The sequence below is a fragment of the Eumetopias jubatus genome, unplaced genomic scaffold (assembly GCF_037043125.1).
Source record: "Eumetopias jubatus isolate StellerSeaLion01/CBP00866 unplaced genomic scaffold, mEumJub1_p1.0 scaffold_1, whole genome shotgun sequence".
Classification (NCBI taxonomy): domain Eukaryota; kingdom Metazoa; phylum Chordata; class Mammalia; order Carnivora; family Otariidae; genus Eumetopias; species Eumetopias jubatus.
The window spans coordinates 105064182-105088599 of NW_028274807.1; the positions used below are offsets into that span (position 1 = coordinate 105064182).

Sequence of the window (24418 nt, forward strand, 5' to 3'; positions counted from 1 at the left end):
ATAATTTAAGATAGGCCGTGTATTCTTGGGGGCACTGGAAGTACACTGCTTTTCATAAAGAGCATGTCGTCCCCAGCTCCTCACCTATAAAAACAGCGAAAATAATTTTGCAGCATTTTTTTTTTAAAAGCTCTTATTAACTAAATATGAAGTGGTTTAAATTAAACCCAGGCCAGATTGACTTTTTTTTTTTTTGTCCGTGGAGAACTGAAATAGAATGTTTCAATTCTAGAGGCTTTTATTTTTTCCATCATTTTCTTGACTCATTGGACTGTGTCAGCCATGCAAGTGGCCTCAGCCCCCTAGGTTGGGTACAGCAGTTATTATAGACCTCTTTCCTAACGTGGGTCAACATGGAAAAGAGACTCCGTTAGGAATGGCTTTGATTTTTTTTTTTTTTTTGAGAAGCTGAATTGAATTTATGTGCTCTGCCTATTTACTTAAGGCTCAAGTAAACAAACTGAAAACAATTTTAGTTTACTTGTCAAATCCTAATGCGGAACCCAGCCTCATTGGAAGGTACACGCTGGTATATAGCACACACTCTATAGCCATGTTTTTTTTTTTCCCCGTGCCAGAGCCACAAGGCCCCAGACCGATGTGGTGGAGACAGAGACGGGATGCTTTAAAATGCTCTTTAAAATGATCGAGCACTTGGAAGGATGCTATGGCCAGTTGTTTTCCTTAGCTCGAGACCAACAGTCCGCACCTGTGAAGAATCAAATGGCATGCCCTCCCAGTGCAGCCGCTGCCATGTGGGTGTTAAATCCTGTGTCTTCTGCCTTGTTTTTCTAACTGGCTAGAATATGCTGGCCAAGCATCACGGTGTGTTTATTACATCCTCTCTGGGCTCAGAGTCCTGGACCCTTTTCAAGTAAAGAAGAGACACACATCTTGCCCAGGTCGCATTTCTGTGACATCCGGCAGGGTTTCCACAAAAACACTTTCAGGAGGAAAAGGGAAAGAATGACAAAGTCAACTGACAACCCCATTACTGTCCTCATCCTGACTGTGGAAAAACATCCTGGGAAATAGGAGCTGGATGGTTGATTTGCTCCTTTAACTTGCAAATCAAGACTAAAGGATCTGGGGGGCCACTCTACAAGAGGAAGAACCTGTGACTTAAAACGACACTTTTCCCAAAGATGGAGAATTTAGTTAAAACTTTGGTAGTCTCAGTAACGTTGGAGATTCGTTTTCTTAAGCCTTGGTTGGTGCCAGCAAGCTGCTGCTGAACACTACAGAGTTGTCATCAGTTGGGGAAGACATTTTCCCCCCAAAATGCTTTATTGTTTTTTATATTGTGAAAAGATGACATGCTAATTGTAAATAGTATCAATAATAAACCTCTTCCGAGTGTAAGGAAAACAAAACCAAAACAACCTTTGAGTATATACAAAATATACTTTCAAATAATGGTGCTGATATTCCACATCCTCCCTCCCTCCGTGGTACGGGTTTGAGTTGCTGATTCCTTCTGAGTACAAGTCCCAGTGCTGATGACGGGGACACAGAGAAGAGGAAAATGTTGTCCTTGCCCTAGAGGGGCTCTCAGTGAATGTGGGCCAGGGGAGATGTACAAACAGATGATTTGAATTTAATTTGGTGTGTGTTACTACTTCATTCTGAACTGGATCAAGAAGGAAGCAAATAACTGCATGGGGGAATCTAGGAGAGTGTTATATAAGCTTGGTTTGTCAGATGCTAGGATCATGTCATGGGAGGAAGAGGAAGGTAACCACGGGAGTACACAGCACGTGCAATAGCAAGCAGCTGGGGAAGACCTTGAGTGTCTTGGAAACCATGAAGAATTCCGAGTGCCTGGAGCACCGAATGAATTATGGAGGAGAAGCTGAGGCTGGTCGGTAGACTGGGGCTAGATTATGAAAATTCCTCATTGATTAACAGATAGTTCCTGTCTTCTACCTTGTCTCTCCAAAGTTGTTCATCACTGGTGCTCAGATGGCCTTGGAACCGTATTTTGTTTCCCTTCATATTGCCGACAAGTAAATGAATACTGTGTACCTCGGAGTTCCCAAGAAACTAAAGAGCCTGGTAAAAGGACAAACAGTCCCCACAAATAGTTGCAAACGCAGAGTAGTAAATAATGGTTACAAAAGTTACATGTTGCAACAATTTTCAACAATGTCTTGTAATTACCAACTGTAATTTAGGCCAACTGACCAAATCCACAAAGGGCTCTCAGTTCCTCTGTGAGCTGGGCAGCTTGACAAACCTTATGATACAGCAGAAATACCTAGAAGTTACATCTGCCTGACCAGTCTCCCCTTAGGATCGAACCCAAGAATGGCAGCCTGGTCCCCACAGATCTGATCTCCTTTCTTCCAAGGGGGACATTTGACTTTCTTGCAGAGATATCTGTGAGGAAGTAGGTGAGTGTATTTGCCCCAGAAAAGTAGAAAACTCCCACCCAGTGACTTTCCCTTTAGCCTTGAACTCAAGAAGTGATGGAATCCTGGGTTCACTAGAAGGACAACTGAGCCTTGGCAGCAGGGGGGTTGAGAGGATGAAGTAGTTGTTAATTCCAGCTCAAATCCTGCTGCTCTTTTAAGAAGGCAGCAGCAGTCCTGACCCTATCCATTTCCCCTCAGACTTTAATCACTTCAGCTTAAGCTGGCTACTTCACCTGCCCACATCTTCATTTCTTTGCCTATGGCTTTCCTCACCTTCACAAGCCACTGTGCTAATATGCATGACAGGATGGAGATGTGAGGAGTCAACACTCCCTCAGCAGCGCTGAACCAGTGGTTGAGGTATATGCCTCAAATGAGATCTCCTTTCCCCAGAATTCCCAGGTGCCCTTTGTGAGCTACTTTCCTTCTGTACTTCCCTTCTACTCCAGTGCTGATCTCCTGCAGTTTCCAAGTAGTTGATTGGCACTTCGATCATCTCAGGGATCCCGGTCCAAGGAAAAGGCATTTCCATGCCTCCCCAGGCCATCGGGATTTCCTCTGCTCTGAACACATCTGTAATGTGAAGGTTAGCATTTGATTTTTTTCTGGTTGCATTTGCTTTTCATTCATTTAGACTGGAACTTGGCTTAGCATCAGTATCTTTTACTAGTAAATGGCAGCTGATGACATGGCAGGTTGTGTTTAAGGGGGGCCAGGAGATCTATAGGCATTGGGTTCCAGTCATGGCTGGTGGCTACTGGTTTTCAGAATCTGTCGGTGTGCTTCCTGTGTGGTGGCCAAAGCATGGTCCCCAGACTAGGAGCATTGGCCATCACCCAGAAATCAGAATCCACAGTTTAGATCCCCAGGTAATATGTACGCACATGAAAGTGTTAAGAGGCACTGGTCTCAAGGAGCCAGGTCCTGCAGGATTTATCTGCTGTAAAATCCCCCAGAGATTTGTTTATCAAAAAATTTAAGCCTGGATTTATTTTGTAGCGACTAGGAGTTGGGACCTTGATATTGGTTCATATGGACTGAGCTAAAGCGCCTGAGAAAAGATACATCTGACAGCTGACTGAAGATGGACTGTACACTGAAATGTTCATGTTAGAGTTCTTAGCATTAACCAGAATGATACTTGTTATCTACATGAATATAAAGACATAGTTGTTGCAATTTAAGACTGGTACATTTGAGATGACTGGAAAATAAATGTTCCCAGAACATGAGTAAATGGAAATGATCAACCATCAAGGCTGTGTAGATCCCATAGAGGTTCAAATATCTGGCATTTCACCCAGAAAAGTGGAAGACAAATTTTCCTAACTATCTCACATCACTGAAAATCCTTATTTACTAAGTATGGTTGATTTTAGAAATCCCAGAATTATGCTAAACCCCTACTGCACTCTCCATTCTCTTAGACTATTTCTTGTACCGACTTCTGCTTTGGAGGGCAAACTTCCTTCAGCTGCAGGTAGAATTCTTTGTGATGAGGGTCCCTATCTCATTCAAAAGTCCCTTTCTTCCTTCAAAATCTTCCCAGAGCCCACCTTCTCTATGACAGTTCTACATTCCTGAAGCACTACTTGATTACAAACCTTCTTTCCTTCGCATCGCATCTCGCATCTCGTAGATACAAATTCAATTGGCAGGGAAGGAGGGTGATGAAAGGAAACAGTAGAAGTTACAAAGATTTTCTGAAGGAAATATTCTACCTTCTTTCACTTTGGAGAGTGAGAACGACCTTGAAAGCAAGAAGCATGGATTTTAGTATCTCATTTAGTAGATAAAATGGACACAGTAGATACGAGGTGACTCTTTCTGTTCTGCTGTTGAGAAATGGCGAGATTAAACCATGCTATGATCTGAATGTGCAGCCCCCAGCCCACCCAATTCATATGTTGAAACCTAACCCTCAAAGTGATGGTATTAGGAGGTGGAGCCTGGGGAAGGTGATTAGATCATAAGGATGGAGACCTCATGAATGGGATTAGTTCCCCTATAAAAGAGGTCCAAGAGAGCTCTCTTGCCCCCATCCTCCATGGAACCAAATACCACATCTACCAGCACCATGATCTTGGACTTGCTAGCCTGCAGAACTGTGAAAAATAGATGTCTGTGGCTTCTAAGCCACCCAGTATGTGATGTTTTGTTATAGCAGCCTGAACGGATTAAGACAAAATATGAGTCCATCAAGATCTCAACACAACCCCATCTAAAAATCCTAAAAGGCTGTTGTACTCTTTTGCCACTGTTGCTAGAAGTCAGCTCACAAATAAGTGGAAAGGAATTTGGAAAGTTATCCTTTTCTTCAGTCCAGTGATTTTCAAACTTTTGGGCACACCATGGTCTGACATACCTTCAAAACCCCATCCTATTTGCTTCAATTTGTATTTTTATTTACTTGTTTATTTATGCCAGTTAAGTTTAAATAAATTAAGTTAAATAAATTTATGTCAGCAAGAAGTTGAGGCAGTTCACAATGAAAACTATGAAAACATAGTTGCTATGAGACCAAAAATAATTAACCCAAGGCAAAATCCAATAACTGAGAGGTAAGCATTGGGAGGATGGGGAGCAGGGTACCAGAAAAATGAGATCAAACTCTCCTGGCCAATCTCAGGCAAGATTCACACTTTTGCAAACTGCATTTTTCCATTTATTTTCTGCCATAAGTAATGAAATAATACCCATTTCTGTCTAACCTGTATTTTAGGAGTTAATCTCAACTACCATGAATAAAACATCTTGGCTATTTCTTATGAAAATAAGTAGGTGCAAAGAAAGATAGGCATCTAGTGTTTAATTATATAATGAATAAATTATGTAATGTAATGAGTAAATTATGGAAAGTTCAATTGTAGCTGATGTGTAGTTCAACTGAGTTAAATCTTACCATATTGTTCCTTTTCTAATGAACAAAAGCATTTTTTTTTCCTGGCAAAAGTCTCAAACACAATTTCTCTTTTTTTCTTTTCCTTTCCTTTCCCTTTCTCCTTTTCTTCTCCTCTTCTTTTCTCTTCTCTTTTTTCCTTTCTTTTCAGGCCCATAATAAGCATCTTTCTTCAAAATGGTTTCCATGATTGGGCCAGAAGGTCTGTGGTTACTTTTTCTATCATTTTGTGATTACACTACATTTGCTAAACAGCTACTGTGTAATTAAAGATGGGCTGCTTCTTGAGTTCTCTAGAAATGTTTCAATGTTAAAGGCCCAAGTGGTCTTTCAAAATGTTTGCTTAATTGAAGTGAAAGAAATAGTGGAACCATTGTTCAGGGTAATCAGTGAAAGGTCATTTACATGAAGGGACCATGGGGTAGTGAGTAAAGAAATCCTGGCTCAGTATAATTCATTCTGGGTCCCTTGAGTCCACACAAAAGATTTACCTTTAAGAGGCTAAGTTCCCAAGCCCCCAGTTTTTAGAGTAAATCCAAACTATAGAACCTCTAAATCTTTTATCAACCCACAAAATAACACTATGTTAGAAGCTCAAATTAGAAGGACTTCTGCAAGCTTTAACATCTGTATTTGGGGGTCAGTGCAAAGAAAAGATGCTGGAAAATAAACCCTCAGGACAAATGGAGACCGATTTGGGTTTTCAAATATAACTGTGGCCACACTGAATGCTATTTTGGGAAAAATAAATTTATTTTTAAATTGGAAAACTTTATCTGACAGCAGATCGTGCCCAGTGTTTTGCCCTTAAAAAAAATCAGTCATACTAAAAACATAATTTATTTGGCTACATTATTATCTCAAGAAGCAAGACATAAAGATAAGCTACCTTTCACATTCTCTGATTTGTATTTTAAATCCTAAGTCTTTCTAAGGAAGACATAGTAAGTTCCGCATTTAAATAAAAGCCATAATTGGTTTACAAATACAAAAATTATACTTTTTTTAAACAAGGGTGGGGTTTACTTTAACATTCTGTGCCAAATGCATGCAGTTGAACTGAGTCCAATTGGTCCTTAATTTTTGCCATGTTACAAAATTTGAGGTTCATTCAAAACAAAGGATACATCTGTTTTCATCAGCTGTTTCTTGACTTTTATTACGGGGATTCATTTTTTAAAATTATTTTGCCTAGATGGCATTGTTTTTTACTAGGCATGATTTATTACTCTCCCATGTGCCCACAGAAACTATGTGTTCCTGAAATAATGCAAACTGAATCAAAAATGAGAAGAAAAAGAGGGGAACTTATTTCATTTACATTGGATTAAATAATCATTTAGAATATGTGAATACATTTACATTGTAATTGAGTTTTTACTTATCAATGGGAACAAAAATATGTTCAATTACTCCAAGCTGATATACAGAAAAATTGAGGCATGATCAGAGGACAAAAGGAAGAATTGAAGAATGTGACTCTTTTTGGAATGCTATTTAAAAAATCAGCTCAAAATTGAGGATTATCTGCCTAACAGAACATTAACAATGTTTTTATTTATTTATTCTCTACTTTGTTCCACAAAAGAAGATTTCAGGCAGCTTGCCCTCTCAATGTTCTGCTAAAAAATGTATTGAATTTTAGCTTTTGATATTTATGAACTAACGACATTTGATGCCTACTTACTGTGCAAGCATTATGCTAATTTTTAAGGCTAGAAGGGCATATCTCTGGGTAACAACATTTAAAGAGTAAAATTTATTAGTTGTACTGTTATCTTGGCATTTATAGATTACTGGATAGCTTGACCATTACTGCCTTGCCTACTTCAATAACAGTAACTTTTTGCAGGTTTGGAAATGTTTAAATAGTAGAATATTTTTACGTTAGACACAGGAAGATATTGAAAAAGACTGGGGAATAATTGCAAAGAGAAAAAGCTCTAGATAACTATAGATGATGAGCTAAAACTTGGCTCAAATCACTAAGAAAATCTTTAATCGTGCAGTGTTTTTATTTAATCATGTAACATCTTAAAAAAGGGAAACAGACTTTTTCAGTAAAATGTAGAGCGTATTTCACTTCTAGGTAAACTTTTTTTGTAGGTTACTGGTACACTGGCTCATATTTGCTGATACTGAGCTGATATTGGGGTTTTAGACATTTCTAGAACTTCCAAACCTTTGTCAGCTCACAAAATAAGTTAACCAGGAAAATTTGAGGAGATATATTGCTTCTGAGACAGCTTGTTTTAGTTTTTGCGATAATTAAAATATGCCTGCATTTGCATTTACAATTTTTGTCACTCAAGCAATAATAGCTAACATTTATTTAGCATTCCACCTGCCAACCATTGTTCTGAATGCTTTGTTTTTAACCGATTGAATCCTCATAGCTGCTAGATGGGGCAGGCACTGCTTATTAATGTTTTATAAACCAAGCCATGGAGAGTTAAGTAACTTGCCCGAGGTCCATGACTGGCCATCACAGTGCCAAAATTCAAACTCAGGAAGGAGCCTCTGAGCCCACTTTGTGACCACCACGCTACCACCCATGCCTGCTCAGACAAATGAGGTATCACTGTGCAGGCTTTACGTGGTACTGCCACCAATCTGTTCTGTGAGCGTGGGGCTTTCTCTGTGAATATTTATCCAAAGAAAATCTTGCACATTTATTGACAATTTAGACAGTCAACACTCTTCTTATTTGCCTTGCTAGTCTCTTACATTTCTATTTTACATGAAGGAAAGAAAGCTTCTGGAAAGCCAAATACTTAATGAGTCCTTTTTTCAAGAGATTTTAGGCAGTGAAACAATTTAGGTCGTTGCTCGAAGACATCTCAGAAAGAGCTACGAATGGAGAAATTTAACACATTGCTCAGGCAGACCAGCTGAATCCAACAGAAAAGCTATGCAAACAGGTCTCTTATGACTTGGACTCAGTCACCATTTTGGATTTTCTAAAAAGGGTGATTATAAACTCATCAGTGAATAGAATATTTGGAATTTTATCTTAAAGGTTAATACCTCAAATTCCGAATAGAAAACAGAATAGAAGATACCAAAAATCTTCTAGTATAATAGGACAAAGAACCATATACCGTCTTCCTGCTCCAACGTGAATCCCACTGATTAAATTTTTTTCTCATAAATGAGTCATAATTCTCATTCAGGGAGGGCTCCATAGTGTAGTATCCCAAACCAAATGGATCTCTTTTTTTTTTAATGGCATTTTTCTAACATCTTTTTTTTCCTTTTTATATGGAGAACCAAGAAAGATAGAAAAAAGGATTTTGGAATTTCAATGTTACCCATATTTTCATCTTCTTCTATTAGTAACTGAGTTATAAGCAAAAAGCAAATGGCTATCCCCAGTCTTCAATCTGCACACCCGCGTTGGGTCACATATATAAGACAACTTATAATGGGGAGAAGAATTAATATGTGGTGAAAAACACATTTCAAATAGATTTGGATGTGTAGTAACTTGCTACTTAAAGAAAATTTCAATGAGTTTAAAGGCAATAAGAGAATCTGCTGATGATGGAAGTACAAGGAAAGAAAAACTGGGAGATGTGCTAGAGACTAAACTCCATCTGACCTTAGTAAAGGTGAACTAGCATTTCTCTGGGCATGATTGCAATGGCTTATGCAAAGTCTTGCATTAACAATTTAGAATGTCTTTCAACTCTGACCAACCAAGGTAAAAGCAGATATTTCCTTTTATAGGAGATCCACAAAGATCTGAGTTAAATTGATAGATCTTCCTACCAACCTCCTGACCTATTTTCCTTCTTCCCTCCCTCCCTCCATCCCTCTCTCCCTTCCTTCCATCCATCCATCTTTCTATCTTCCTCATCGGTTTCATATTTCTGAATTCACCCACCTGTAAAATGTGTTTGTAACACCAGATCAATACTTGAGGTGCTTCTGAGGTCATCCACAGACGTGCACAGAACAGCAAAAAAATTTGAGTCACCGACACACAGGTTCCCAGTTGAGGTGGAATAAGGTGCTGTTTTGCCTTCTTGTTTCAGCTCTCATACTGTAAACAAGTGTCTGTTCTTTTCATGGTCTATTTAGTGCCACATGTTTCTCATCTTTGTGTTTTTTGCTGGTGATTTTGCTGTTTAAAATGTCCCACAAGTGTAGTGCTAAAGTGCTGTCTAGTGTTCCCATGTATAAGGAGGCTGTGATGTGCCTTATGGGGAAAATGCATGTGTTACAATAAGCTTCATCCAGGCATGAGTTACAGTGCTGTTGGCTGTGAGTTCAATTTAAATGAATTAACAGTATATATTAAGATGTCTTTAACACTGTAAAACAAGGCTATGTACTAATCAGTTGATGAAGATGTATGACCAGAGGCTTATGAGAATCTAACGCTATATTTCCCCTAGAAACAATGCTTCTGTATTTGCTAATTCAGTGTTCACACTGACTTTAGAGAATATAACTACCATGAAAAATGATAATTGACTGTGTGTATACACACAGAGATACACACACAGAGAGAGCTATATACAGTGATATATCATCATATCACCAACAATGTGAGTCTATGGAGCAGAATCCTCTGAGCTGAAATAATTTCCCACCTTCTCTCAGACTGCAGAATAAGGTGACCGTCTCAATTTGCCCATTTGCCCTGGACTGAGGGGCTTCCCAGGATGAGGGACTTTCAAGTGCTACACCTGGGGAAATCCCAGGGCAAACTGGAAACAGTTAGCCCCCTACTCTAGAATTTCTCTAAGCCAAAGAATTAGGGTGGGCGTGGGGCCTATACAAACCCTTCACATCTGGCTCTGGAACTAGTAACCCCACCATCATTAGGAAAGAGACTCATGAAATAAATGTACCCCAAGACATTAAGCACCCCTGGCCCCACTCATGCTTCTAAGGGTTCATGAGCAAAACCTGAGGCCTCTCTGGCAAAACTTTACTGAGAAAGCATTAACAATAAGTTCATTTGATTTGCTTTTCTAATGGCCCTTGTGTCTCTTTGGTGTGTAGAGACTTCAGAGTTGAGCTGTGAAGAAATACAATGCCTTGACCCAATAAAAAAGCAAAAATAGCAGATGCCCAAGAAACTAAATATTTTCTTTTTTTTATTATGTTAATCACCATACATTACATCATTAGTTTTTGATGCAGTGTTCCATGATTCATTGTTTGTGTATAACACCCAGTGCTCCACGCAGAACGTGCCCTCTTTAATACCCATCACCAGGCTAACCCATTCCCCCCACCCCCTCCCCTCTAGAACCCTCAGTTTGTTTCTCAGAGTCCATCGTCTCTCATGGTTCGTCTCCCCCTCCGGTTTCCCCCCCTTCATTCTTCCCTTCCTGCTATCTTCTTCTTCTTCTTCTTTTTTTTTTTTTTTAACATATAATGTGTTATTTGTTTCAGAGGTACAGATCTGTGATTCAACAGTCTTACACAATTCACAGTGCTTACCATAGCACATTCAGGCAGCTAACTATATCATTTTCCATTACTTTCTGTACACTGATAAATGATAGAGGAGAGAAAGTGTGGATTTTAGGATTTAATCCACATTTCCTAAATCAAAAAATCCTCAACTTTTCAGAGATTTGTGGCTCTATACAGAATAGTGATTCTCAACCCTGAGTACACCTGAGAATTATCTGGGAGGATTAAAAAATCCAATGCCTGGACTCCACCCACTACAATGAAAGTAAATAAGAATGGAGGTGAGGTGGGGGTGTTACTGGGCATTGGAATTGTTCTAAAAGCTTCTCAGGTACTCTAATGTGCACCCTGAGCTCAGAAGCACTCACAGGGAAGACAGTGTTGAGAAAAGGTCTTGGGAAGGTTCTACGTTCAGCAGAGAAGAGCACTATAATCAACCGACAGTGCCTGCCATGGGTGGAAGAGGCTTACAGGGAAGGTTACAGCACACAGGACTGCACTACACACCACCTTTTTCAGTCCAGGTGAAGTGGAAACATTCAAACTCCGGAATCAGGCAGTTCTTGATTCTCTGTTGGCTCTGCTATTATGACTTACCTGTGTAATGTCGGTCAAGTGATTAGCCCCCTTGTCATCAGTATCCGTCTCCTGATACCATTTTGCAAGATTTGTTTTTTTTTTTTTAAAGATTTTATTTATTTGAGAGAGAGAATGAGAGAGAGAGAGAGAGAGCACATGGAGGGGGGAGGGTCAGAGGGAGAAGCAGACTCCCTGCCGAGCAGGGAGCCCAATGCGGGACTCGATCCCGGGACTCCAGGATCGTGACCTGAGCTGAAGGCAGTCGCTTAACCAACTGAGCCACCCAGGCGCCCACCATTTTGCAAGATTTGTTGTGAGGATTGAGGAAGCACATGCCAAGTACCTGGCACACGGCGGATGCTTAATAAAGAGAAACTATCGTCGTCACTACAGGCACCCACACTCTCATTTTTGGCGACTTTCTGAGCTGCATTCTGTGATCCTGACAATACCAGAGGAGCTTTATGAGGTGGGAGTAGAGTTATTTTAAAAACAAAACGAATTAACACTGATAAAAGTGAATGGTATGGCCAAGGCAATTTTGTAAGCACATAATGTAGTTCAGGGGTCAGCAAATGACTGCCTGTGGGCCAGATCTAACCATACCCATTCATTTACTTATCGTCTGTAGCTGTTTTCCCATGACAGAAATCATATGGCCCCTAAAGCCAAAAATATTTACTATCAGGTCCTTTACAGAAAAAGTTTGCTGACCCTTGATTCTAGTTCATCAATTCTCAGTGTGGTTCCTGGACCCCTGAGCCCCCCTCAGGGGATCTGTGAGGTCAAAGTTATTTTCACAATAACACTCATACATCATTGACTGTTTGCACTGTGTTGACATTTGTGCTGGAAGGACAAGAGCAATGGCAGATAAAATGCTAATGCTAATAAATGCTAATGCCTTAGCACCCATCCGGACAAGGGCACCAGAATGCGCTTTATGTTCTTTACCAGCACACACTCGCAGGAAAAAGCAAACAAAAAGCCAGTTTCGCTTAACTCAGGGTTTCTTAGCTTTGGCATTATTGACATTTTGAGCCAGATAATTCTTAGTGGTGGGGGGCTGTCCTGTGCGATGTAGGATGTTTATCAGCCATCTCTCACCTCACCCATTACGGACTACCAGTCTTTCCTCTCATTCCTCAGCTGTGACAACCCAAAGTGCCACCAGACGTGTTTTTTTTTTTAAATTTCTCAGTTTTAACTGAATACATGTGACAATAGAGGGCACATAGGAATAGATAAAACTCAGATAAACAAAAATTCGTTGGGTTCTCCTATAATTTTTAACAGACCAGGAGGTTCAGAGACCAAAAACTTTGAGATCTGCTGCTCTATTTTGTATTCACAGTGCATTTTTGGTGTCTATGTCACTAAATCAAAAATAACAAAAGGAAAAGGACAGCATAACTGATGATGAAAAGGATGTAGAAACAAAAAGTAGAAAAATAAATGTGTGTGTGGGGGGGTTGGCGTTTTTTGACGGGAGGGGCTGCGTGTATCACCAGTGAGTACACAGCTCTTAGAGACAGAGAAGGCATACGTGACCTTGAGCAAGTTAGTTTTCTGTTTGTGCCTCAGTTTCCTCCTTATAAAATGGCAGTGATCACAGTACTCACCTCAGAGTATTATTGGGAGGATTCCATGAATAAACACATAAAAAGTGTGCCAAATAGGCTTGGCACTTAGATTAAGTATACCCTGTGGGTCAGCTATTATTATTTTTATAATAAATAGTTTGTCAGAAGGGATGAGTTCAGGCCTGCAATTGAGGCATACAGGTGCTGCTGACCTTACCCCCAGTGGAATGACTGAAAGCAGAAAAAATGAAGTCACTGGTTCCCCAGAGATAAAATATCATGGAGCTGAGAAAGAAATCAGAATCTCCTAACCCCCTTCCTACCCTAACACCACACTTTCTAATCCCAAATCACATCTGTTACCCCTGTAAGGTACATGGACATTCTCCAAGATTTCAAAACAAACGATGTGAGGTTGGCTTGGTTTCATATGTTAGTTCCAGAGCAGTTATAATTTTTCTTGTTCCCATACTGTGATTAATTTTCCCTTCAGCTCACTTTGGCTGTCAGAAGATCATCCAGAATTACGTTGGTTTCAGCAAATACCCACACAGTCCCTTTCACTGTTAGGAAGACACATGCTTTAAAGAAAGGGCTTGCTAGGGGCACCTGGGTGGCTCAGCCAGTTAAGCCTCTGCCTTTGGCTCTGGTCATGATCCTAGGATCCTGGGATTGAGCCTGTGTCAGGCTCCTTTCTCAGCCGGGGGTCTGCTTCTCCCCCTGCCTTCCACTCGCCCACTGCTTGTGCTCTTCCTCTCTCTCTGACAAATAAATAAAATCTTTAAAAAAAAATAAAGGGCTTGCTAATTTTTGTAGTGAGAAGAATCCTTAATAAAACCATAGGGACACTTCTTGGATAAACAAATGAAATGTTTGTGACATAGTTTTAAAAAATGCTGAAGAAGAATATGATTCTGAAGGTGAGGAAGGAAGTTGCTTGAAATTTGAAATTACGTTCTCAGTAGTAAAGTGCCCCATCTCCCGAGTCTCATATCTTCCTAGCCTCCCTGTATCAAACAGGACAATTTTACTGTAATTGTTTCCTGTGGCTACTGAGAATGTTGGGTTTAGATTCTAAAACCCAGTTAAATCCAAATGTCACCTTCTCTGTGAGATCTGACCACCCTACACTATTTAACCTTGACTCCCCTCCCTGCGACTTCCCATCCTGTTTCATTTTTCTTTGAGGAATATTTCTTCTTCCAACACATGATATATTTTACAAAAGTATTTTGTTTATTGTCTGCTTGCCTTACTGTGATGGCAGGGGTTTTTATCCTTTTCCTTCAGTATTGTGCTCCTAGCTCTTGAAACCGAGCCTGGCACATGGTAGGGACCCCCACATTCAGGTTTGCCTTTAAACGGGAGATGGAAAATGTCCCTGTGATGCATTGCATACTGTGAATTCACATATGGAGACCTTGCATGAATTAAAGTATCTATGTTTTGCAAAATAACCTATTAGACTCAAGAGCATTTAACTGTCATTCTGCAACCTGGCAATTGTATGAGCCAAAGTATAAAATGGGCTGTCAGGAACTTGTTCCAATGGTCTCTACTTTTTAGTCATCTAATATTCTTATCCTTTAATGAATAAATGTCTCTTCATTAGATGTCCTGCTCATGAAGTGTGAGCCTCTTCCCATACACCCAGATGGAGCACTGTGACTTAGTGGTTCTTAAGAGATAATTATTAAGGGATTGATTGGCAGCTGTACTCCACATCCCCAAGAGATGTGTTCCAGTGCAATTGTACATGAAATCTTCGAAACCCTAATTAAGTATTAAAGACTAGGGAACTTCACTACTTAAATCTGTTTTGTAATAAGTATTTCTTGTAAAGCACAAAATTCCTTTACAACTACATATTTTATTTGTAAAGTCATATTTTGGCATTTAAGTTTTGCTTAAATGAGTGAATCAAGACTTATACACTGTGTGTAGATGCTACAGGCTCAATTCTGTGCCAGGCTGATGATTGATGTTGAGAAATAGCCCCTTTAGGAGACCTGACTGGTACATATAACCATTAGTGAATTATAAATGGAAGAGGGAATTGCAAGTCCCTCCAAGGCAGAGTCTACCTCTTATTCACCGTTGTCATCTAGAATCTAGCACAAGCATATTTTAGGCATGCAATACCTATCTGGTGATTAAATTAAAACATGTGTACACAAATAATCAAGTGCAAAGTACTAATGAGATTTTTTTAAAGTCTATAATACAGTGAAAATTCAGACAGAAAAGGTCACTAGGAATGGCTTTGTGGAGGAGATAGGGTAGGAGTTACGTCTAGAAAGAAATTAAGGCTTCAAGTGCTAGAATAAAAGGTAGGAGGGGAATATCTAGATAGAAAAGTAATTTAGGCCTATACACCTATCAGTCAAAAGGATTTTGAACATCAACTTCCAGCATATATTTATTTAAAATTGTATTTATATTCTATTACATTAACATAATGAACAGTTTTTTAATACATTTAAAAATAGGATTTTAAAGGGGAAATTAAAGATGAAATAAACCATATTTAAAATTATCTTTATAAATTGTATATCATCATTTATATTGGGTACAAATCTACGATTCATCTATGCTTTGATAATTTTGAATTTTTTGGCTAACTTCCAGTCATGTTGGATTAATCATGGTGCCTTATGGTTCATGAAGAGATAGATATAAGAGACCTATTGGCTAAGACATTTGCTTATTACTCACTCATGCCTGCATTAATCATATTGTCTTTCATCTTTCGTTTCTCTGAAGGAACCAATTTAACTCATTTGTGAACATTAACTTGATTAAAGGTAGATTATATGATCTGCTCACTTGACCAGGCACATGGAATCCATAATATGTTGAAAGATCCTTAAAATGAACAAATGAGTGAGAATACCTTGTGGAGAGGAGGTAAACCTTGCACACCATGGCACCATCTGACAGAAGGATGGATTAAGGGTGCCACTGACCAACCTCCCCCTTGCGGGCAGAGTTATTGAGTCAGAGACATGGAGACTGGCCTGAAGACACAAAGCTGAGGAGAGTAGAAGTGTGGGGTGAGAACTTCAATGGTATTCAAGAGGTTTTGACCTGACAAGATAGGCAAATGAGACTACTGATGTATTTTTAAGAAAGGAATAATTAGGGAAAAGTTTTAATTTTAAAAAAAGTTTGTCCTGAAAATCAGGAAAAAAGTCAAAATCTCAAAAAAGCCAATTCAGAGGCACTGTGAATGAGACATTAGCTTTAGCTAGCTCTCTCAACTCCCCATAGAAATGTCACCTGCTGATCAGGGGACTTTGTTTTTCTTTTAAAATACAGATTTTTGTTTTTCGTTGTTCTTTTGTTCCCCTTCAGCCTTAATTGATGTATAATTGACTGGTACAATTGTAAGATATTTAAAAAGTGCAATGTGATGATTTGATATACATATTCATTATGAGATGATTCCCCCACATTGAGTTAATTGATGCATCCATCACCATACATATTTACGTTTTTGGGCGGGGGTGGTAAATGAGAACATTTAAGTTCTACTCTCTTAGCAAATTTCAATTATACAATACAGAGTTATCAACTATAGTCACCATGTTATACATGACTTTATTCAACTTATAGCTAAAAGTAAGCTTGCACGCTTTGAACAACTTCTATTTCTCCCACCCACCCCAGTCCCCTCAGTCCCTGTTTCTATGAGTTCAACTTTAACTTTTTGTTTGTTTGTTTCCACATATAGATGATACCACACGGTATTTGTCTTTTTCTGTGTGGCTTATTTTACTTAGCATAATGCCCTCCAGGTTCATCCAAGTTGTTGCAAATGGCAGGATTTCCTTCTTTTTTAATGACATGATTATGGATGAATAGTATTCCATTGTGTATATATACCACATTTTCTTTGTCCATTGATCCTTTTATGGACACATTGGTGGTTTCCATGTCCTGGAATTATTATGAATAATTCTACTATGAACATGGGAGTACAGAAATCTCTTTGGGATAATGATTTTGTTTCCTTTGGATAAATACCTAGAAGTGGGATTGCTGGCCATATGGTAGTTATATTTTTTTCATTTCTTGAGGAACCTCCATACTGTTTTCCATTATGGCTGCACCAGTTTATGTTCCCACCAACAGTGCACACTGTCCTTCATTGTTCTCGGCAGGAGAGAGCCAGGAGCTGCCTGCCATTCCTGGTGAGTCAGTTGGCCAACATGGAACATTCATTTCATCATATTCTCCTGCTGGAGATTAAGAGCATCACTGACGCTTTCTCCTCCATCCTGGGCCCTCAGAGCAGAGATATTTTCCGCATGAGCAACAGCTTCACCACCATTGCCAAGCTCCTTACCCAACAACTGGAAACTGCCAAGGCCAGAAGCAGCAGGTGAGCAGGAGTTCCTGTGTACCTCAGGGATATTTCATAAACCCATGGAGGTGTAGCACAGACAGTAGGCACTCAACTTCCCAAAGAAAACCAAACCCACTGTCTCAATGCAGAGCAACTTTTGAATAAATTATGGCATTTGCCAGAATTTTTTCTAAATCTGTGAAAACCAGAATGTAACAAAAAAATTTCTAAAAAGTGCACAAAACGTGGCAAAGGAATAAGAATTAGTACAAATAATGCTTATATCACTCAGTCAAGAAGCATTTAGCAATTACTTACTCTTGCCAGGAATTCTTCTAGAAGCTAGACATATAGAGAGAGATAAAACAAATTCCTTGTACCCAAAGAGCTCACTGTCTAGTAGAGGAAATAAATATTTAAGTGGGTAACTAGAGAATAGTAGGAAGGTCATGCTTAATCAAGATGTGGCCAAGGAGTCTGGGGACACACAAATAGGTATATCTACTTCTGCAAGGAATGAAGAGAAATAGGGAGCTTAGATCAGGGAAGGCTTCCCAGAAGAGATGATATTTTGAACCAAGTCCTAAAAGATGACCAGATTGCTCCAGGCTGTCTTTTGGGGAGCATGTGAAAGAACACAACACTTTCTAGAAACAGAAGTCATTTTGTATGGGCAGGGTATGTGTTAGAAGGAGAGCAACATTAGATAATGCCAATGAAGGGGTAGGCAGGGACCGCATGATTGTGGGCTTGACAACTTCCTAAGGAGTTTGAATTTTACTCTGTAGGCTATGAAGAATCACTGTGGGGTTTTATACATGGCAGGATATTATCAGAATCCATGTTTCAGGAAGCTCACTCTGATTCCAATGAAGAGAATGTCTCAGGGAGAGGCATACTGAAGTCAAGTCCAGTGAGGGAAGGACAGAAGAGTGTCCATGGGTATTAGCCATAAGTATTGAAAATGTGGTGAATGAACCACCAGTGGTATGGGTGGAAAGAAAACAGAATGCTTGGGTTTGAAGGGAGAGAGTGGATACAATGCATCAACCTGGCCAAAGCTTGCGAAAAAATTTGTGGAAAAAAATAAAGATCATGTGAGATTAAGGGAGGGGTTGTGTTTTAGTTTCCTCTATTTTGAATAGGGAAGCACTTGGAAAGTTTTATAACCCTTAGAAGCTAAAAAACAGTTTCCAATATGTACTCTCATTTGATCCTCATGACCACCCCACAAGGTAAGAAAAGCAGGTATCTTTAGTCCTATTTTACAAAAGAAAAAATACTTCTATTTTTGAGGTGAGAGGTGAGTTAAATGTCTTCCCACAGTTAAATAGTGACTAGGTGATAGAGGATGGACTCAAACCTTATCTTCACACCATGCACTGGAGGGTATTCAGTTCTAGAGAAGGGGCAGGGCCCATTTGAGACCAGTGTCAAATTTTGTGAGTTTTTGGAATATCAAATGATGCCTACCATTTCCAGTGTGAATCAAGGATTCCAAAAACGTAAGAAGTCACCTTGACAAAATAGTGAGCATTGAATCATCAGGGTCTACTTTATGTCCAGTTTGGCACAGAGTCTGGAGGTTCCAAGAGACATAAGACACCATCCCTGCCCTCAAGGGATTCACAATTAGGTATGTGAAGGGATTTTGGTAGAAGTGCATACAATGGGCTGTGGAGCATGAGAGATGTATTAACTAACAGCCAGGAAATTATAGAATGTTTTACAGAGAAATTGAAATTTAAGTTCATCCCATATTTATTGAGTAGCTTCATGGGCCAGGCATTTCTCTAGGTACTAGATTAAGTTGTACAAGATGAATGAGAGTTCTTCAGATAAGGGTAAAAGGAGACTTCAAATACAGAGAATAGCATGTGCAAAGTTATGGGGGCTTAAGAGTGTGTGACCCAAACTAAGGAAAAGGGATTGATTCATTGTGGTTGGAGCAAGTACATCAGGGCAGGGTGGGAGAGTAAGCTGAAATGTTAGGTCAGAGGCAGATTATCAGAGTCTTTTACGTGCTGTGTCAGGAAGTGAGGGGCTCATCCCTTAAGCAATATGGAGGCTTAGAAATATTTTAAACCAGGGAATGATCACAGCTCCTAACAGAATAATTAGCAGATAGGCACTTGATAAATGTTTCTTCACTGAAGGACCCGGTAAATGAGGAAGCGGCTAAAGATGTGGAACACTGAATGGATCTGGCTGGAGCAGCAGGATGGCAAGAGAGTGACCAGGATGTATCATTGGAAACTTAATAAACAGGCTCTTTCAACTGTGATAGAGGCCTGAACTAAACCGGTAGTATTTAGACTAAGAAGTCAGGGAATATCATTATAATGAGGAGAGCACAGAATTATGAGGAACTGATTACCAACGGGAAGCAGGGTGAGGAGAAGGGGAGGATTGTGGATAAAACCCAAAGATATATAGTTGGAATGACTGCATACTCAGTAGGAAGATGATGCTAATAACCATGAAAAGAGGAGCAGGAGGGCCAAATAGCAGGATCTGTTAGTCCACTATACAGAGAATATTATCTGGCTAATAGGGTCATCAAAGTCAACAAAAGCTATTCATCCAAAGAAGACTGCTTGCAAGTGCCCTTTTGCTCTCAACACCATAGTTTTGATTTGTTGTTGGCTGGCTCAATGTATAAATGCCTACAAACCAGGGTTTCTAATTTTGGTACTATTGAAAATTAGGCCCGTTAATCCTTGGTTATGGGGCTGTCCCGTGCCTTATAGAATATTTGCGAGCATCTGGACTCTACCCAGTAGATGCTGGTAGCAGTCCTCCCCCTCAGTTATGGCAACCAAAAATGTATCCAGACATTGCTAAATGTCCCCTGAAAGACAAAAAATCTCTTACAGTGAGAACTGTATTCTATTCAAAAATAGTATTTTTACATACCCATGACCTGCCTAGCAACAGCCTAAACACAGCAGTATCCAAGAAATCCAAGGCCAGCATCATGAAGGGGTGATTTGTCATTTGTATGCAAGCACAAAGTCACTTTTGGCCAATTTTCATGATGATGTGGTTTTAGAAATTTGATTTAGAGCCTCTACAGCAGGTGTTTGGGGGAGCCGTTTTGTATTCTGTGCATAGCCAGCCTGCTTAGTTCTTCTTCCAGTGATGAGCGACATGTGCATCAGATGTGAAAGCTTAGGCACATGTTCTGGCCAGTGTTCTGTGCACTCTCTGTTGCCTCTGCAAATGCAAAGTTGCAAGAGGCCAGTTGGCATCTGCAGGAGTATATATGTGAAAAATATTTACATAAAGGAAAAACATGTTATACAAGGGTGTTACCTTGGGCATTCTAACAAGAAAATTGATCCTTAACAAGTAGGCACAACCCAGTTAGCAATAAACAATTTCCCCATGAAAAAAAGAACTTAGGAGATATATACATAGGAGGAAAAAAGATTTTACTATTAAAGTATGAATCTGTAGGTATGAGAATGCATTTAAGTTTTCCTCCTGTTTTTCTGGGGGAAAAAACACATAGAAATTAAATGTAAAGAAATAAAAATGTCACCACTCACCTCACGTACCACCACCACCACCACCACCATCCCCACTACCTCAACCTTTCTCAATTCAAATTACTCACTTTACCAGTGCTCAACACTGTCAATCTCCTTCTAGTTGATTGTAATTATTCAGTGGGAACCTCAAAACACTGGTGTGGACAGCCAGCCTTTTGTATTAGCTGCTCATCCTCTCTGGGATGGTTGCTAAGGCTTCTCTCCCAACATCTTTTTCCTAAATAGCCTTCATTGTGACCACTTAGCTTCAGTAATTTTAATCTGTGTCCCCCGAAGAAGAAAGATCTACACTTTTGTCTAAATCACCCAGCAAACTATGATCCTTACAATTAAAGGGGAAATGAATAAGTGAAGAGAGTTGGAAAGAAAATTAAAGATGATAAAATTCAAAACAGATGTCATCTAATTTACAAATCTGACACATAGCCCAGCAGGTCAGATTTTAGACTTCAGGCCGAAAATACAAGATTATCAGAAGAAAAACAATTAGCATCCTAGAGAAAATGAAAACTGAAGCAGACAGGAGACTTCTTTGTGCCAAGCCATTCTGAATTAATTGGGTGAGTTTTATTAGATGCACCAGGTACACACTTGTGCTTTTCTTGTTCCTGTGTTTTAGAAAGAACATTTATATCTAAACAATAAACCAACAGGACAGTCAAGAAAAGCATTTAGATTTTGAAACTAATTCTGGAGAAGCAAAAAGAAGTAACGGCAATTGTGGGTTAAAAAGGAAGTGACAAGATAAGGGAAAAGATCTATACCTTTCGGAATCGTGGGAGCCCTAAGTAGCCTTCTGAGCAGCCACTAACCATCGGACCTTATGCCAACCAGGGCGATCTGGGGAAGGAGAGGGCGCGCTCCCGGCAACTGTGTGCTGACTGAGCATTCAAATGGTCCTTCGACTAGAAGACACCTTTGCCCAATGCATGTGGTTCCAGGGAGACTACTCTAATCAGGCACCAATGATTTGGGGGCAGTTTATCACAGGTGGTCTTAGTAGGTGGTTAAGCTCAGGCCCCAGTTGGGGACGGAAACTTCGAGAGATGGAAATTGTGAAAAGAAACAGGGGTTGAGGGGGTCAATAGGAGAAATGAGAAAAGACAGGAAGAAAGGATGGCTATGGGATAAAGGCCTAGGGAAACCAGAGGACATGGAGGAAGGGCACCTGCACACAGCCCCCCATCCCAGGCCTGCGTGGTGTGTGTGTGTGTGTGTGTGTGTGTGTTTGTGTGTGTGTGTATCAGAGGGTTTACAATTCCCTCCGATCCAACTTTCAAACTCTAGCCAAAGCCATCAAGTCACTGGGGGGGGGGGGTGGCGGCGAGCAGAGTTGCTTATAAGAAAAGTTTTAACACAAAGCATGTGGTTAAAGCTTTCCCAAACCTCTGGCTTGGTTAAGTGGGTGGTACATTCTTTTGTTGTTTTGGTGGTAATGGTGGCAATAGTGATGAGATTTTGTGTTTATTCTTTGTTTTTAAGAATCAAGTCTGGGGGTGGGGGGAGGGGGAATGAAAGGTAAATTATGGTCAAAACAAAATGGGTAGGTATAAATCTGATTTTGGTATAAATGGAAAGAGGTGACACCACGGAGGGAAGGCCATAAAACAACATGTGTCAGGGAGAATTAAAGGAAAACAGAATAAGGAGATGATGTTCATAAGGAATGGCTCCAGGAAATCTATCCTCCTTGGAGGGGCCCCAGAGTTTTGGTTTATCCTAAATTTCATGCAATAAACATCAAAGAAATGGATTACAGAGAGCCCTAATGTGTACCCAAGCAACATGGCCTGCAAAGACTCTTCAAACTGTGAGACCTTTTGCCACCTGTGTTCCTGAGTTCCCATCTTGATATCCTGAGGATCACATCAGAACCTCCCCCTGATGTACTACACAGTCCCTAAAGGCATTGCCCAAGAGGCTGAGAGTGATGGCTTTTTACTGGGTCCACAACAGAAATTGCAGAGAGGAGGGGGTCACGTTCTTTACAACTTTGCAAAACAGGCTGTTATCTGTAGGTCTGACCATGCCTTTAACCAGCTCCTACCACATGATAGATTTTGTGCTAAGGGCTTTCGACTATGTTATACTGTTTAATCCTCACAACAAAGTCTTTCAGTATGTATTGGGACTACAGAGGCTTCACGTTAAAGTGTAATGGAGTAAACCTTGTGGGCAGGCGAGACTAGAGGAGCATTTTCTATCCAGTCCTTTCTCCCCTCTTGGTCCATGGTAGTTCTTGCAGGGGCAAGAGGGCAAATGCCCAGACATGGGCTCATAGAATTTCCAGTCATTTCTTCCTTTGGTCTAGTCCAGTAGATCTCAATTGTCAGTGTGGATGAGATTTACAGTGCTCGCAGTACTTCATGGATAATTCAAAAGAATTTTAAAGGAACATCAAGGGTGACTTTTGCCTATTCCTCCCCAAAGTGATACCTCCCTAACCTTTATCAGTATCTTCCAGAACGCCCTCTTCCTCCCTCTTTTCCCTTTGAAGGCTTCCCTTCTCTAAGACTCCATTTTGGTACCACTTTCCCAAGAGGGGTTCCCTACCCAACCCTACTCACTCTGACCTTCTCTCCTCTGAGCTACTACAGTTCATACTGCCATTCCACTTCTCTGCACCCACAGTCCTGCCCTGAAGTGTTAGCTATCTTTCTGTGGGCCCCTTTAGTCTCCCCTGCAAACTTGAGAGAGCTAATATTCACAGCCTGTGCTCTGTGGAAGGAAAAATAGAGTCTTAAAAATGCTTATAAGAGTTCCCACTTTTTTAGGCAAGACATGTTTATACAAAGAGAAATTGATTCTTTGAGAGCAACGGTTGGCTCAGGGAATATGAGGAGGTTTAGGATCATAATTAAAAACATGTGATATTCTGGTCAGCATTGCCCCCTGCTTAGGAAAAGTTGAATGTGATTTCGCCCCACCAAGGTAACCAGAGTTTTAATAAAAAAAAAAAAAAAAAAAAAAAAAACAAGTATATCTTTTCAATCTAGAGAGTTCTACACTGGTCATCGTATAAAAAGTGAATTGTAACAGCTATTTGTGACAGTGGCTGTTGTTACTCCATACATAGGGAAGGAAGGGCTTTGGGTTCTTTTTTTGCCCCTCTTCTTACTGAGGAGATTAAGTCTGACATGTGGTACCATTTATGCTCCATGTGTTGTTCATTTACTCCACCACTTGTCCTTCCTTAAAGCAGCATTTATGGTGATGTGAAGGTCTGTAAAGGTATTTCAGGAATTCGTTTATCAGCAAGAGATGTAGGTGGGAGACATCATTGTCAGCTTTGGAGACAATGAAGCAAGCCCAGGGAATGTGTGGCCCCAGAGGGGCTGGCTTTGTGAGTGTGGACAAGGAGGGGTAGAGATGGGAGGTGGGGCAGCCCTGCCAAGGGGTGTGAGCCCTGCAATTGCAGCTTAGCCAGGGGATCCAGGCTCCTGGCCTGTAACACAGAAATGTTTAAAAACACAAGACACACCAAAAAGGAAAAGAGCTTTTCATCAAGTTCCTATGGCTTGGCTTCCTATTTCAAACAAGGCAGGAAACACCAAAGCTTTAGCCTGGAGTAAGGGAAAAAGTGCACTTGTAGAAGAAGAGGTGAGAGG

General features: G+C 40.2%; 1 protein-coding gene across 1 annotated transcript in view; it reads left to right on the top strand.

The window, feature by feature from the left end:
- Positions 1-24418, top strand: part of VEPH1 (ventricular zone expressed PH domain containing 1) — a 221148-nt gene that overhangs the window by 78327 nt on the left and 118403 nt on the right. Inside the window, exon 6 of the mRNA XM_028103177.2 lies at positions 17072-17292. Coding sequence (XP_027958978.1) covers positions 17072-17292 — 221 coding nt within the window. The remainder of the gene's footprint in view (positions 1-17071; positions 17293-24418) is intronic.